The 16431-nt window shown below is 52.3% G+C and overlaps 1 protein-coding gene across 3 annotated transcripts in view; it reads left to right on the top strand.

Moving 5' to 3' along the window:
• Positions 1-16010, top strand: part of DUSP8 (dual specificity phosphatase 8) — a 38577-nt gene extending 22567 nt beyond the window's left edge. For 2 of the 3 annotated variants that reach the window (XM_085224318.1, XM_085224319.1), the window contains exons 4-7: positions 7080-7246; positions 9039-9198; positions 9402-9525; positions 9893-16010. In XM_085224318.1, coding sequence (XP_085080444.1) covers positions 7080-7246; positions 9039-9198; positions 9402-9525; positions 9893-10970 — 1529 coding nt within the window. In that variant the 3' untranslated portion in view covers positions 10971-16010. Of the gene's footprint in view, positions 1-856; positions 1314-7079; positions 7247-9038; positions 9199-9401; positions 9526-9892 lie in introns of those variants that run through there. The other variant, XM_010711001.4, reaches the window with a different exon arrangement.
• Positions 16011-16431: the final 421 nt, after the last annotated feature.

Below are 16431 nucleotides of genomic sequence, written 5' to 3' on the forward strand. Positions count from 1 at the left end.
GCAACAAGCAGCGTGGAGACATATTAAGGAGTCTCACAGGTGGGAAAGGGGGGATGTAAGTAATTCTCTCCCCCAGGACAAATGGAAAGCAGAATATGTACCAGTCCCAACCTGCCTCAGAAGTCCTCATGCAGAGAAAGAGCCCGTCAGGATTGGGGAGGACTATTCATTAATGCCACCTCTTGCTGTGCTTTTGGAAGCATCTGCTCCAACTCATGATTTTGCTCCTCCAGACCGGTGCAGATAGCTCTGGGGTGAGCCACGAGCAGTCCATCACAGATGCCTTTCCCCTCCTGTTGTTTGAGACCGCTCCAGGATGGGCATTCCTCATGGCCGATGGACTTAGGGGCAGGGGCTGAGGATGAGGGAGGAAGAAGAGCTGGCAGCAGGGTCCCAGACTCTGCCATGCAGCAGTTGCCTGTTATACACCAGAATTGTATTTTTCTGCCTCAGTTTCCCCTTGGAATGGAGGTGGTGGTAATTCCCTTCCCCGTGTTTGGGTTCCGAGTTACCCATCCCGTGGATGTACGTTGTTCCTGGGGCATGTGGAAGGGGCATAGCCATGGGGTACCCACCGACAGGGTGCAGCGATGAGAGCAGGGGCACAGCCGTTAGCACAAACCCGTTTCCTTCCCGGCGCTTCCTCTCTCCAACCCCCTGTCCCCAAATTAACCCAGCAGGACTAAACCCAGCGGGCTGCTCGTGTCCTCCCGCAGCAGCTGCAGGGGGGGAGCGTGGCCGCATCCTGCGAGGAGGGCGGGAGGGAAAAGAGCTGTTGCGCCTTTAAGCAGCGAGCAAAGCATATGTCAGGCGCGCAGCCCCTGAGTTGTCCTGCGTGTCTGTGTGCTGAGTAAGGAATGCGGTTGCATGCCTGACCCGTTAGCTATGAGCCGCCGTGGTGGATGGATCAGCGGGGCTGCTGCTCATGTGCTGAGCTCATTCAGGCTGGAGCGGGAGCTGCACGCGCAGGCAGCCAGCGCAGCGCAGCGCAGGCAGGGGAAGGGGCAAAGCTGCCCCCCCCCCCACCACCACCCCCAGCCCATCTCTCCTCTTTTTAGCTTCTTCTGAAAGCTGGCGCAGGGGGAGGCTCTGAGGGCTGCTGATTCGGCGAGGTGGCGTAGGGTTTTTTCGGCCCGCCAGCTGTTGTTTTGCTAGGGAGAGAGGTGCCCCCGCGAGCAGCAGCTCGGCTGCCTGGATGCCTGTGGACGTGATGCTCGCTCCCTCCGAGGACCAGTTCTGGACAGACGTGCATGAGGGGCAGATGAAGCTGAAAATAAGGGTGCGGAGGATGAAGGAGAGCAGGGACATGCGAGGTTTGTCAGGCGGCCGGCTCCTTGCCTCGCGATGCGAACGGAGGGGGCGGCGGGGGGCAGCCCGGCCCCGGCTCTGCGCGGGGATGGAGATGGGGAGCGCAGCGCGATACAAAGAGAGCGGGCAGCGGTGAGACCGAGGCGACGAGGAGCGAGAGCACGCAATGGGCAGAAGCCATTTGGGAGGCGGCGGGATGCGAGCGGGCGATGCGCGGATGAGGGGTCCGTCCCTCGGGTTTCCCCTGCGGTCCCTGAGGATGCCGCATCCCCGGTGAGGGGGAGCGGTGCGGGGCTGAGGGTGGGTGGGGGCAGAGAGGTGTGCGGGGAGCGATGGATGGAGCGGCGCTGCGGCTGCCGGCGGAGCCATTTCGCTTCACTCGTGGTGCTGCTGCACGCCCAGCTGTGGGTTGGTTGCTTTCAGCGAAGGGTTCGGCAGCTTATTGCTGTGCCGGGTGAAGGACGGGCAGAGGAGGGAGATATTAACTGGAGCAGCTTAAAAATCTGCCGAGCCTGGGATGACCTAGATTGCCGAATGGTTGAATCAAGAAACTTCCCCTCCATCACCACTTAAAATGGGAGCCTGCTAAAAGTGCTTGACAGGTTTTTGTGGCACGAACCGCATAACCCAGCGATGGTGTCATTAGTAATAAGTCAGTCCTGGAAATGACACATTTTCCTTTACATAGAACGAGTAAGGTCGGTCCAAAGCAGCACAGTCACTGGAGGGAAATGAAGCCCAGCAGCTCTGGGAGCGTGTCCGTGTTTGTGTGGGTGGAGGGCTTCCTTTCTGCTGCTTTTCCTTTTCCTTTTTTTTTTTTTTTTTAAGGAATTTCTCTGCTTGTGCAGTGTGAGCAATGAGGTGGGGTCCAGGACTGATCCCCAAGGTCACCCCGAAGCTGCTGGGGGTGATGCTTGGGAAAATGGGGAATTCATGTGTATCAGGAACAGGGCTGATTCATCGGCTTTCTCATCGCACCCGCTTGGAAAATAAAAGGAGCCAGCAATAGGGGTGATGAAATGTAGAGCTGAATGAAGGGAGGATGAAAGCAGAGCCTGAGCTGGGGAAAGCATAAGGGCTGGGCAGGATGGAGGGAGGGCGGCAGTGCAGTGTGTGATGGGAGAGCAGCAGATAGCTCCTCCATTGCACTGAGATGGGTGAAAGCAGGAGCTGGAGAGGGCCCATGTGCTTGGCTGGCTGTGGTATATCTAGGAGGCTGTGCAGGATTGGGCTTAGCAATGATGAGTGCAGAAAGCGTGCTTTGCAGTGACAGGCAGTACAACAGGGAGGCAGCTCATCCATTGCTGCAGCCAGGAGATGGCAGCTGGCCAGGATGCAGAGCAGTGGGAATTCACCCAGTGAGACAGCACCGGGCATCACTGCTATGGGAAACAGCAAGGGGATAGCAGGGGGAAAACTCAACCACTGGCACCAGGAAGGTCTGAGGAAGCCGGGAGCTTCCCAGCGTGCAGTGAGTAATGGTGACAGTAAGCAGCATTGCATCACAGCACCCGGCTCAGCTCCCACCCAGCACAAGCAGCAGGGAGCCGGCGCTTCACAAGGAGGGATTTTCCCAGCGGCTTGGAGGATGACACGCGCTGTGCCTGGCCCCTCTGCCAACCTTCTTTCCATTCAACCTGCCGTTGAGGCAAGGTTCTTGTAACGTCCCCAGCTCTTGTCCAAATCTCCCAGAATCCCATTTTGGAGGCTGCTCGGCTGCACCCCAGCCCAGCACTGCTGAGATGTATGCTGGCGCGTGTGCCTGCTGCCCCTTGCCACGTGCCACCCTGGCAGCGGCTGCCAGCACCGCAGGCATCTTAATGAGAGCTGGGCAGAGCCTCTCTCAGCCTCCTCTTGGGAGGTTTGGGAGGGGTTAGGGGTCTTCAGCACAGTGTGGCAGCATCTCAGCGCTTACTGGGCTGTTAGCTGGTAGGCACTGAGGCTGTGCCAGACTGCTGCAAAAGCTCTGGCACCTGCTCGGAAATCCCCAGCAGCTTCTTAATGTTTGCTATAGGTACAGTGAGGGTGGGCTGTAAAGCACCTCTTTAACACCTGCTGTGGCTCTCCTGTCTGCTCCTGGTCTTGGGGCTTGCAGCTCTGGCTGGCTGCTGTAGAACAGTAACACAGTGCAGGAACATATCGTTTCTTCCCTATCTCCTTCTGGGCAGGCTGTTGTGTTTTTGCCAGAGTTGGGGACAACGTCCAAGGCTGGAAAACAGATGAGGTGTTGCCGGTGTCCATGCCACGAGCTGCATTTCCAAATGCTGGTGATAGGAGAATGGCTGGATTGGATAATTGGATAATAAGATCTTCTTAGAGGTCTTTTCCAACCTTGTTGATTCTATGATAAAGTGACAATGGAGAGGTCCCTGGTGCCTCTCTCACCCTCTGGTATTATCCATGTTCCTGGCACCAACACAGGAGCTCTTTGTTCCCAACAAATCCACCTTCACTTGAAAGCTCTTTGATGCACGGCAGGGAGAGCCTAGTGAAGATGAAGGTGGACGTGGGATAGCAGTGTGGGACTTTTCCCCTCCTCTGCTGGCCACCAGATACTACCCCATCTCCGGGGCCATTCAGCAAGGCTGCAAGTGATAATGCCCAGGATTATTTCTCTGGCGATATTGCTGAATGAGCCTCCAACATTTAGGGGTTGTTTTCACACTCTGTTTTCACTCTCCCCTGGTGCTGCCTCATGGCTTCCTTCTTTGCCAAAAGCCCCTCACCAGCAAGCCAGGCCACGGGGAAACATCGATAAGACCCATAAGCACCCACATACATCGGATAGAACTCTTTCCTGACCCTAATTCTCCATGTACCCAGAGGAAGGAAGACCACCAGGCTCCTCTGCTCTCTGAACAAAGGCTGGGGTATGTGGCCTGGGGTGCAAAGGGGAAAACCCAGGTATTGGTGGGAACACTGCCAGGGACACTCACCGCCTTTGGGATTGTTTGGAAGAGCTGCTTTGCTTTCTAAAAATGCAAGGCATGCTGGAGCAGCCGGCACAGGCGGGGTGAGTACTGCCGCGGGGTTGGACCAGCAGTGGGTACCCATCTCTAGGGTTTCCCCTGAGCAGCTGTGAGAGGAGTGGAGAGCGTGGGGGAAATGAGGACAGGAGGGATGGAAGCGCAGCTGAAAGAGATTTGCTTGGGGCCAATGAGTGGCCTATGCTCCCACTGCTGCTTCTCATGCAAGGGAGGCCAAGGGGGAAAAGGCAATGCCGGCGTGTCCCAGCCTGTTGTAACGATGAGGTCACCACATGCTCATGGCTTTTGAAGAGGGATCTGAAGCTGGAGGCAGCCTCGGGCGGCTCTTGATGGTTAGGAGCAAGAGTGAGAGGCTGGGGAACAGAGCACTGCTCTCTCATGCTGTACGTGTGCCCCGCTCCTCACAAACACACCGAGTTTCTCTGAAAACCCCCCACATCATTGTGCACGAGTCAAATCTGTGTCCTGTTACACCCTCCACGCTTGCAGAAGGCACGCTTTCTTCACCATGCAAACCTTTCTCCCCCAGCTTCTCCCCACGTGTGCCTGCAGCTCAAGTGGGGCAGCGACACGTGTGCAGGGTGCTAATTTACACTCCTTGGCAATGGGGACATGGCACCAGGGTGAGTGGTAACTAGAGCTGCACTGCACCTGTGCTGGGCCTCCTTCTTTCGCTGTGATTTAATGTCCCAGTTGAGAGGTGATGTCATTTCAGAGGGAGCCAGAGAAGAGGAAGTGCTAGAGAAGATGATAAGGTGCTTTAACTCTTTGCCTCCTGACTCAGCCAAGTTTTAAAGCTGAGCCTTTTGTTAGCCACCAGCCAGGGAAATGTAAGAGAGAGGAGGAAGGATGGCTGGAGGATGTCTTCTGGGATTGATGCAGGAGCTGCTCCCCTGGAGGAGGCTGTAACTTACAAGATGCAAGGAGATGGTGATGGAGGATGGTGTGAGAGTGATTTTGTGCCCTGCTCTGGTTTCCAGGAGTTTGCTTCAGAGGAATCAGCAGAACTGCCACAAAATCCTAGAGAAGGTATACTGAGCATGCCAAGCCTGCTCTCATGCCAAGAGAAGAGGCTGAGTGGAGCAGTCATTAGTGAGGGCTCGTTAAAAGGACTCATTCCACTGCAGAGATAGGCAGTAGTGTTGAATCCTGTGGTGCTGGATCCAAGATAGGAACTTTCAAAAGGAGGAAGTACACAGATCTCATTCAAACCCCAGAGTCTTTACTGCCCTTTGGGCGATGTGCTCATTTTTTATGATTGGGAAGACCTCTGGGAATGTTGGTTGGGTTGATATAACCCAAGGTGCCCCCTATTACAAAGATGTACTGCTCAGCTGTCTTCTTCTGGAAAGAAATGAGGTCAGGCCACCATCTTACTGTACCCTGAGGAATAGGATCACTGTGCAAGAGTAGTCATCGTAGTCTTCCAGTGTTGGCAAATAAGTGTTCCGTGTTTCCTTTTCCACATTCTGCATTTGGATGTGTTGTGACTCGGCACACAACGGTAGAGGTAGAGGCTGCAAGCTCAGATCCCATTTCAAGCTACACCATTAACTGTCGCTGAGTCTTTTATACTACAGAGCACGACTCCACAAATCGAGATAACCAGTGCCCTTATGTGACCATGCATGATGTGCAGCAGTGCTTTGTGTTGCTACAGCAATGCTCACTGCTCTGCCAAAGCCTCTATTCCTGCCGCATGAGCGGGAAATTGGCTTTGGGGCAGGTTTGTTCCCATTTAGACCATGCATTTGATAGTGCCAGACACCATACCATTGTCAGATGCCACCTATTGCAACTCCGCCTGGGCATTTTCTCTTGATAGTGGGCTTTGATATGCTGAGATGGTATGAATAGCTTGTTGTGGAACACTGGGCACTGCTTGCTGCCATGTTCACCCAGATCAGACTGTGAAAAATGGTGAGGAAATCTGTTCAAGATAAATTAAATTTCTCCCCTTCTGGCAAAATGTACACTGCAGCCCCCTCTCCAATTTTGCAGGCTCCCTTTTCTAATAAGTGCCACCGTGCAAACCGGGCCAGCCTTTGGCTATTAGAAAGGCAGGAAATCTGTGCACAGTATCACTGCCAGACTGTGAGTCAGCTGAAGTGCAATGGCCTACAGGTAGCCATGTGGTACTCTGGTCAGAAATCCCAGGCTTGGGCTTGTTCAGCAATAGCCCATCAAGTCATCCTGCCCTGGTGTTTTTTACTATCAAAAAGTGACCCTAGTTATCCCCAGAGGGTAAGCAGGTTCCTGTCATTTGTCTGGATGAATTTGTGAAAGGCAGGAGGCAATGCAAGGCCGTTTCAAGTTGCACCAGAGGAGGTTTACATTGAACCTTAGGAGAAATGGAGGTGATCCTGCATTGGGATGGGCTGCCCAGGGAAGTGGTGCAATTCTCATCCCTGAGAGGTACTGAAAAGATGTGTGGATGTAGTGCTAAGTTTAGTGATGTAACTTGGTAAGTCAGATTAATGGCTGGGCTTAATGGTCTTGAAGGTCTTTTCCAAACCTAGATGATTGTATGATTCTAAGTTACCTCACATGTGCATTAACATCCAGCTGCAGCAGGAAGAAGAAGAGCTGGCTCTTCTGTGTGTGTGTGGCACAGTCATCGCAATGTGTCTGCACTGGTTAACATTGGTTGTTGGATTTTTGTTCTGCAAAGCTCTGCACTCATCATGGGCAATTATCACCATTTCATCCCCAGCCCTCCAGGTGACAAGTACTGCTGGTCCCAGACTTACTGCTGTGAGCTCAATGCCCCTGTTTTCTCTGCAGGAGGCTTTGCCACCTTCTCATCCTGTTTCCCGGGGCTCTGTGAGGGGAAGCCAGCTGCCATCCTGCCGATGAGTATCTCCCAGCCCTGCTTGCCTGTGGCCAACGTCGGCCCCACACGCATCCTGCCGCATCTCTACCTGGGTTCCCAGAAGGATGTCCTGAACAAGGTACAGCCCCATTGCAGAGATGTGTCTGCTGTGTCCTGTCTAGGAGAGGACTGGGTGGTGACTCCTCCAGCCGTGAAGAGAGTAGAAGTATGGGGATGGGCAGCTTTGGCCAGTGGCTTGTTCAGGAGACTCAAAAGTGGGCAAAATTTGGCTAGGGGGAGGAAGGAGAAAGGAGGGATACTGCACTTTTGAAGTGCTGGAAGGACAACATCGTGATGTCGTGGCAGGGAAAGAATTTTGTTTAAAGGGAAAATAACAGCAAGAAGAAAGAAAGAGGAATTGCAGCTAAAATGCCACTGGCAGGAGGGAGCCAGGCAGACATTCTTGCTCAGGGCAGGAGTGGGTAGTGGGACCAGGAGAGCAAAGCAGGATAGAGACAGAAAGGAGGGAGAAAAAAAAATGTATATAGGGAGTAGAATGAAATGAAGGAGAAAAATGCCAAGAATGTGAGCTTAGAAGCTGGCTGGCTCCATGGAGTCAAGGCTGGGTTCTGTGGAGCCTGCTGGGGACAGCCCCCCTGTGAGCTGGGATGGGCAGGGACTGGCCACCAGACAGCCACAGACAAAATCTCCTGAGGGCCAATGTCAGCCAAGAAAATTTATGGTTTCTTTTCCTCCCCACCTCCTCAGAGGGTTTTGTTTATCTTTTGGAGCTGCATTTTCTGCCAGCACTGCAGTGTGGTGGCCAAAAGATGCTCCATTCGTAGGCAGCAGAGTGGGGTCAAGTGCAGAGGTCACACAAAGGCAAATCTTCTCCTCTCCAACACGTTGAGAGGCACACTGCACATATGGAAGGATTCCTCAACTCACAGATTTATTTTCTCCTCCTGTTTAATTCTAGATCTTCTCTGAAATAGTTCAGGTCAGGCAGCTGACACAGGCATTCTTTGTTCATATATGCAATGTGCCCTTGGTTGTACAGACAATACATAATCAGGTGGGAAGAGGAAAGGGCAGCCAGGAATTTTGTGTCAGCAACACATGTAGATGAAGCTGTCTTTGTCCTGAGAGGGAGAGAATGGAGCTTGGTGCGTTTATAGTAGTATGCACTCAGCAAGCCAGTTCTTTAGGGGTTAGTCCATAGGTCACCCCTTTATTGCAGTATTTCATCTGACCCTTATTATCTTGTCATTTTATTGACTCAAATATGGGCAGTGATGGTGGCCACTGAGTGACTGAAGCAAAAAGTCACAGAAAAAAGGCCCAGGTTCACTCCAGAATAAAAAAGAGGGAAAAGATGGTTCCTTTCAAGTGGAAGTTCTGAGTGATAAGTCACTAAAGCCTGAAATGAGCCTCTTGTAGGCTAAAATGCAGCACAATTTAGTGAAGAAGTGTGAACAACTAGTAAGACTGTAAGAACTCCCAGTGCTTTTCTGTGTGGGTTGAAAGTAAAAAAAAGAGTTGACATTGGTTAGTATGGAGTGCTACTAATAACCAAGTTGGTTGGTGAGGTACCACTCCTCTCTCAACGGATACTTTCTGGACTTTCAGTGAGACTTTTCATTGGTCTCCTTTCTTACTTTCCCATATGGAACACCTTTCCAGGGTTCTTTGGTCAGGCTGAGGTACCGAAGTAAAGATCTGCTGAATTACAAGCCTGCCCTATCTAAATGGGCACATCTCTCTCAGCCAGTCTATGCAGAGCATCAGTTGTGTAGTATCAGCTGGTTGTCCAGTTGGGTCAAGGAGCCCGCAGAAGACCCATAGGAGCAAATATTGGGATGGCTAACAGCCAGGAGTGTGTGGAGAAGCACAGAACTCAGCTGATCCTTCAATTCCTTCTCTCCCACCAGGACTTGATGACGCAGAATGGGATAAGCTATGTCCTCAATGCCAGCAACTCCTGTCCCAAGCCAGACTTCATCTGTGATAGTCACTTCATGCGCATTCCTGTCAATGACAACTACTGTGAGAAGCTGCTTCCCTGGTTGGATAAATCCATTGAATTTATTGGTAAGCTTTCATTACAATAATTACAGACCCATCAGTTAGCCCTCGAAATCTGGTCTCTTTTTCTGTCCTCCACAGCCTATTTCCAGCAGCTCTTCTCCTTTCACACACAGGAGCAGAGGGTTGGGGATAAAGGCCAGAGTCATTTTGCACAATGTCTCTGATCATATCAATGTTTTCTCTCTGTTTTCTCTACCGTGCTCCAGACAAGGCCAAGGTGTCCAGTTGCCAAGTGATTGTGCACTGCTTGGCAGGGATATCCCGGTCAGCCACCATCGCTATCGCCTACATCATGAAGACCATGGGTATGTCATCCGACGATGCTTACAGGTGAGCATTCCCCAGAAGACAGGGAGGGGTTATGCTGGTGTGCCTCAGTCCAGGGAAGGAAAGCAGCCTGAGCCCAGAAGGAGAGGGCGGTTGCTCCTTGAAGCTCTGTCTTGCCTTGGCTAAGTGCTGGTGAAACCAAACCAAAATATTCCTTCACATAGTGCATGCAATGATGGGAGCAGTAAAATGGTGTGTGGGCAGGAAAAACCCCTAGAATCTGAACAATCCTAACTTTAGTCAGGGAGGTCCCAGACCTCTCTGTTCAGAGGGTTCTGGATAATGCCTCTTCTCCCAAAGAGGCCAAGAGATTAGAGGGTGACTTACTAAAGGACTAAGCACCAACCAGGGCTTCTGTGCCTCTTGGCAGGTTTGTTAAGGACCGCCGCCCATCGATCTCACCCAACTTCAACTTCTTGGGCCAGCTCCTGGAGTACGAGAGGAGCCTAAAGCTCCTTAAGGCCCTGAAGGCCCAGGGCGACCGGGGTGAGGGAGAAGCTCCTCAGGACCCAACCGAGGCATCTGAGGCTGGCAGGCACCCCACACTGTCTACCTCAGAAAAGGTTGAGGACGTACCAAGAAGCACAACCTCTGCACCCCCACCCAGTGACCCTGAAAGGCAAAGTGGGCCGCCCAAGGTCTTGTCACCCACGGCACTGCAGCAGGGACTCAATGGCTTGCACCTTTCCTCGGAGCGCATTCAGGATACCAACCGCTTGAAACGCTCCTTCTCCCTGGACATCAAATCTGCCTACTCCCCCGGCCTGCGGCAGGACCCCCCAGGCCTTCCCAGCACTGGGGAGGCCCCCAAGCTCTGCAAGTTGGACAGCCCCTCGGCAACCAGCGGCCAGTTCTCCCCAGTGCCCGACAGCCCCGACTGGCCCAGTGGGCCAGACCTCCTGCTGGAAGCCAAGGTGAGGCAGCGACGCAAGCACCGGCACCAAGCCGGCTCACCAGCCCACGGCCTCAGCCTCAACATCGGCTCTGCCCGCAAGAGCCCTGGGGCGGACGACAGCCTCCAGCCAAGGCTCAGCCTGCCTGGCCCACCGCAGGCCTCCAATGGCTCCTGGGGGAGCGTCCACCTCGATTCCCCCAGCACCCCCTCCTCCGAGGGAGGATGGTACTTCAGCACGGACTCAGCCAGTAGCGGTGGCGGTGGCACCGGCGGTGGGACGCTGTTCAGCGGCACCAGCCCGTACCCCCCATTTGGTTGCAATGGGATGCCAGGGGGCTGCGAGATCAGACTGAGGGACAAGCAGCGGGCTGAGGCGCGGGATGGGAGGCACAGCTGGCATGAGGAAGCTGGCGCCGAGAAGCAGTTCAAGAGGAGGAGTTGCCAGATGGAGTTCGAGGAGACCATGTCCGAGGGCAGGTCCCGGGAGGAGCTGGGCAAAATAGGCAAACAGTCGAGCTTTTCAGGCAGCATGGAGATCATCGAGGTGTCCTGACATCCATCGTGGGTGGTTAGAGAGAAAGGGGTGGGGGGATATTTAAGATGGGGAGAGATGCAGGGAGGGCGGGTGGGGAGTATTTATACCCGCGTGCACATTTTTGGAAGCACGCACATCAAAATGAAAACAAAGAGGAATGAATCCAGAGTCAGGAAACATCACGGTGAATGCTTAGTGTCCCTCCCTATGCCCACCCTGGTTCTCCCACCCTAGCAGCCTCCAGCTCGCGGTGACATCACCCTGGGCTTTTGCACATGGAGCAGTGATGGGAGAGCAGCCCTCAGAGCCACGTATTTGAATCTGGGGTGTAAAATTTGAAAGGGAAGGTGCAGGAATTACCATTTGGGGTTGGGAGGATGAGCAGAGCCTGTTCTTGGCTGGGGCAGGACGTAGTCCCATGAGGACAGAGCACAGCATCACTCTGTCGAAGTGGGGAGGAGGCAACCCAGCTATCCCTCCCCACACTCCAGTGCACTAAGCATGTGCCCCCGTGTTTCTCTGGCTGAGTATCCTAAAGATGCTGCACTAGAGCAGCCCTATACATATATAAATATATATTATATATAATATAAAGAAAACACACACACACAAAGGAAAAAAGGTAAATGGTTTTACTGCGATTTTTATTGAGACGTAAATAATATTTCAATTTTTTTTGTTTTGTTTTTAATTTATTGAAGCTGTTTCATTCTGGCAATGATTTGCAGACAATGTGGGGCGGTACTTTCAGCTCTATTTTTACTGTGTATGGTATTTAAATCTGAAATACGAGTTTCTAAGCAATATCTGAGGCCTGTGGCTCCTTCTATAGATCATGTCGACGACAAAGATTTTCCCCCATTCCCTCTGAGTGCAGCAAAAAGGGGACAGAAAACTCTTTGGAGCACCTTTTCTAGAAACAAACAAGTGAACAAGGAAGTCATAAAATCTTAAAACACAAACTGAGCCAGAAACTCCCTTTCTGGAAGCTGCTGCCGCTTCTTCGCTCCCTTGGTCCCTATTTTCTTCCCCTACCCCATCACAGCCATCATTCCCATCCTGGCCATTATCATCCCCTTCCCTCCCTCGTGCTGCCCTTTCTGGCTGGAGACAGAGAGGAGCAAGTCACTGAGATGGAGGGAAGGGCACTGGGCATCCCCAGGGATACGCATGGAAGGAGAAGGCATCCAATGCCACAGCAGCGTTAGAAGGGAAGGTTGGTGGCAGTTGGGATTTCATCTAAGGGGTGTCTTGCCTGTCCCTCCCAGTCCCAAAACTCTTGGGCTGAGTTCTTCTAGGGAAACGTGTTTGCAGATCCCTCCTTGCTTCCTGGCTGCCCTCACCAGTAGGGAGCCAAGACCTTGCAACCCAACGCCCAAATTCAGGCTTACTGAGAAACTGCTTCCTGGAGCTGTAGGCACTGAGCTGCCTCTGCTGCAAAGCACATCTCTCCCTGTGGCTGTCTTTACTTTCCCCCTCATCTTGCGCTAGCTTGCAAAGCTAATACCTCAGGGGTCTCCGTTCGTGCGTGTCTATGTCCTGTGTCATCCTTTGAGCATTCTCCATTTCTGGATCCATTCCTTTTTTCTCCCTTAGCTTTGTACCTCTTTTTGTTGTTCGTTTCTATCGCTAAATCAACTTACACATGACAAAAATAAACGATCTCAGGTTAAACAGTGAACACAGCCCAGAGGCATAAGGAGCTGTGATAGAGCAAGGAGGAGCAGCTTGCTGTTCCCTGACCTCCTCTGCCTCCATCTGGGTGCCCGGAGCTGAGACAAACCTGTCTAGAGGTTCATTGCTGTCTTCAACATGGCTTTGTTCTTGCTGTTTTACAAGGAGGCCATGCTGGGGAGATCCCACGTGCCCTCACTTGGTTCCCCAAGGTCCCTTGAGAGCATACCACCATCCATCACTGCCTTCAGCAAACTCCTCAAGCCAGCTCAGTCATGCTGACCCAAACCTTGGAGAAGGTAAAAAGAACATTCCTTCTCCTGGCCTTGCAGCTGCAAGCTAACCCTATGGTTTGAGAGGTGGTGATGCTAGTAAAGCTGTGCCAGGGCTTTTCAGCCTTTGCTTCCTCAGCTTTCAGCAATTTACACCCCTTTAGTTATTGCCTGCTCTGCCAACCTCATTTAATGACAACCTCATTTACATCTTTCTGCCTGTGATTTTTGCTGTGCTTTCATTGAAACTTGAGAAATTTGCCTCTCCTGGCCACAAAAGGAAGATGAAATCATTCTCTACCCATCACCTCCATCTCAAAAGCTAGGCAGCTCTTCAGGAGTTGCACTCACTGTAGGGCCTCCCTGCTGGGCATTAATTTACAGAAAGAGGATGACAGGTTGGCATGGTGAGGCAGTAGCAAGCACTCACATAACTCATCCCATTAGCTGGCGTGGTGTGTTACAAACACACAAAAAAAGCAGCTGGAGTATGTCAGGAAGGAAAGGGTGAGTGTTGTAGACAAGACTCTGAATGTCTGCAGAGGCGGATGCATGGTTCGCATTTTGTCATCTCTCTGTCATGCCCCGGAATGCTCCTCAGCTGTGCTCGAGGTGTTAGGCACTATGGGCTCCTCTCTTCTCTGAAACTAGAGCAAAAAGAAACCTTTTAGGATTCGTAGATAGATCATAGCTACCAAGACATTCATCACCTCTGCAGTCTTCTTCTGAAGTCCTTCATGTTCATCCTTCCCCTTTATGCTGGGTGTGTGCATTAGAAGCCCTCTTGTGCAAAGTTTTAAGGCAACATCCAGAAAACACCTTGTATTGCAGCAGCCCTGCCTGAACTGGGGCTAACTGCCAGTGCTAAACCTGAACCATGAGGGTCACCAAGAGGCTTGCAATTAATGTCAGTGATTTTTCCAATCTGCCTGATGGACAACTTTGTCCACGAATCAAAGAGTTCTCATGAGGGTGGATGTGTTGGCTTGTAGTCCTCCCCATCATCTTCTGACCAAGACGTTTTATGGGCTCTTGCAACCAGACTACTCAATCCAAGTTTCACTGGGACCCAAATGGTGTCCACCCTCATCTGATGAGGGTGGTTTTCCTGTAGTGGCAGAAGTGAGAGCAGTGGAGAGAAAAGGTCTCTCCTTCTAAGGGAGGAACCATCAAAGCTGGTTAGGCACTGCAGCTGCCACATGCCCTGTGGTCCACGACACCCCACTGTGTCCACACCTGCATCATCCCTGATGCAGCGCTGGTGGTGTTGGGGCTTTTGACCATATGAAGGATGGACCAAACCACAGCTTTCCTTCTGGCTAGAAGGAACATCACTCCAGCCCCCTGACTGTCTCCAGGCATGAGCCCCTCAGCTGGATCCTTCCCATCCACATTTTGGGGCTGAGCAAACCTGGAGGGAGGGCAGTGATCAGGTTGGCAACACTAAGCCGGAGGCTTGGGTCGGAGCAGGCTCGTCCCCAGCCTCTGTGGCAGCATCCCCAGCCCCTGCTGCCTTCCCAGCCCTTCTCTTTGTTTGTTTCTTTGGACATTTGTCCCTGTTTCGTCTGCCTCTTAGGAGACTGTGCCCCACAGAACCCCCTCCCACTGTCCTGTTCCCCCTACCATTCTTAATACTAATGATAATAAGCTATCAGTGTTGTCATTGCAATCTATGAATGATAGATTTAAGTATTTATGATTATTATTATGATTATTATGGTTATGATTATGTACTTTTTTGCTTCTTACTCCTTGTATGTTGCTCCTTGTTTCTTTGTTGTGAATAAACACAAGGCCCCATCACACCTTCTCTCTGCTCCCAAGCCAGAGGAGACAAACAGCCCTAACAGACCCTTGTCTGAGGGTTTGGAGGGTGGTGCTTTCCAAGGACATAAACAAACCAAACCTGGGGCAGACCCATTCTCTTTAACTCTTCCCTTCCTTCCTGCAGCTCCTCTCCCCCATACTGCCACCTGTTTACAAGAGGCAGGAACCCACCAGCACCAGGAATGGAGAATAAAATGGCAAAGCATAAAGCCTAAAGTGTTAACCACAATGAGTGTTGGCCAGGCACCCTGCTCACAGAGGCAGCTCCCTCCAGGTCATGACCCTCTCACCTTCTGCTGGTTGCACCTTGAGGCTGCAGCTCCACCCAGATGGGCTTGGATTCCACTGCTGCTTCTGGTTCACAAATCCCCTTCTCACCCCACTCAGCCAAGCCCACCCACTGGTGTTTCATCCCAGAAAGATGTCATGGGTTCTCCTGGTGTGAGTGTCCTCATGGTGCCAGTGCCTCTGTCTGTTTGAGGCTGATAAAGCAGGATGCCATTAATCAGGCAGAGCTCTGACCTTGTTTTATGTACCCATCACATAGGCTGTTTACGCAGCCCAGAGGTTTTCAGGTGGCTGTAAGGGGAATATTTTGCTAGGAGGAGACATTAGGGAAAGGGAAGAGGAGCCCCATCTGCACCATGGTTTGAAATACTCTCTGTACCGTGAGCCCCATGAAACGTCATCTTGATCTGGGGATTTTAACAATGCCCTTCCCCACGCAGTCCTGACACAATCTGTTCCGTCACTACTTTGCCTCCTCATGGGTTGGGCTCGTTCCCATCACCCTGTGCTGAACTCATTCCCGAGGCTGCTCCAGGACCAGAGCTCAGGTCTCAGCTGCAGAGAGCCCCTGCAGAGCCCGGGGTCCCACTCCGGCATCACCCTTCCTACCTCACCTGTGCTTGGATGGGGTGGGAGCGGGCAGGGCCCCTCGCACTGCAGCTCAGCTCCCGCCAGCATCCCCACAGGATCCAGCCCCTCCTCTGAGAGCACAACACATGGAAGGGGTCTGCATCCACTGCAGACACCGTGCAGGTCCTGAGCAGGGAAGATGCTCTGGCTGCCGATCCCACCGTATTCCCCCTGTTGCTGTGGGTGGGACTGAACACGGCTTGTTTCGCCCGCTCGGACTCAGAGAGACATCCTGCCTCTGCCCCGTCTTTATTTTATTTATTACCAGAGGCTGTAAGCAGCAGTGCTTCTCTATCCCCTCTTTCTTTTCCTTTCTTTTGTATTTTGAAACGATGTGTTGTAATAAATACCCAAATAGGTGTTTTAACAGCTGTTGTCGGCCTTGGTTTGTGGGGAAGCTGCTCAGGTTGGGGCTGGAGGGTCCTGGTTTGGAGAAGGCAACGCGTTTTTGGCTGCATCCGGCAGATCTGATGGAGAGCTGGACACGCAGCCAGACCTACATGTATTTATAGGGCCTGTGGCTGGAGCACAATTAATTCAAAGCACCAGCTTCCCCTCAGCAAAGAGGAGACATCCACCCTCAGCAGGTACCAGGGCTGCCACACTGCATCCCACTGTTTTAGGAACCATCCTCTCATCCCACTGCAGTCACTGAGCACTCTCCTCCCCGTGTCCGTCCTTGTGGTTTGCACAGCACAAACCATTACTGCAATGAGAAACCCAGGAACGTCCTTTTTCCAGCTCTTGTGCTTTTATTGACTCAGAATGACTGCCAAGCCTATAAATAA

Source organism: Meleagris gallopavo, chromosome 5, assembly GCF_905368555.1.
Source record: "Meleagris gallopavo chromosome 5, MGAL_WU_HG_1.1, whole genome shotgun sequence".
Taxonomy (NCBI): domain Eukaryota; kingdom Metazoa; phylum Chordata; class Aves; order Galliformes; family Phasianidae; genus Meleagris; species Meleagris gallopavo.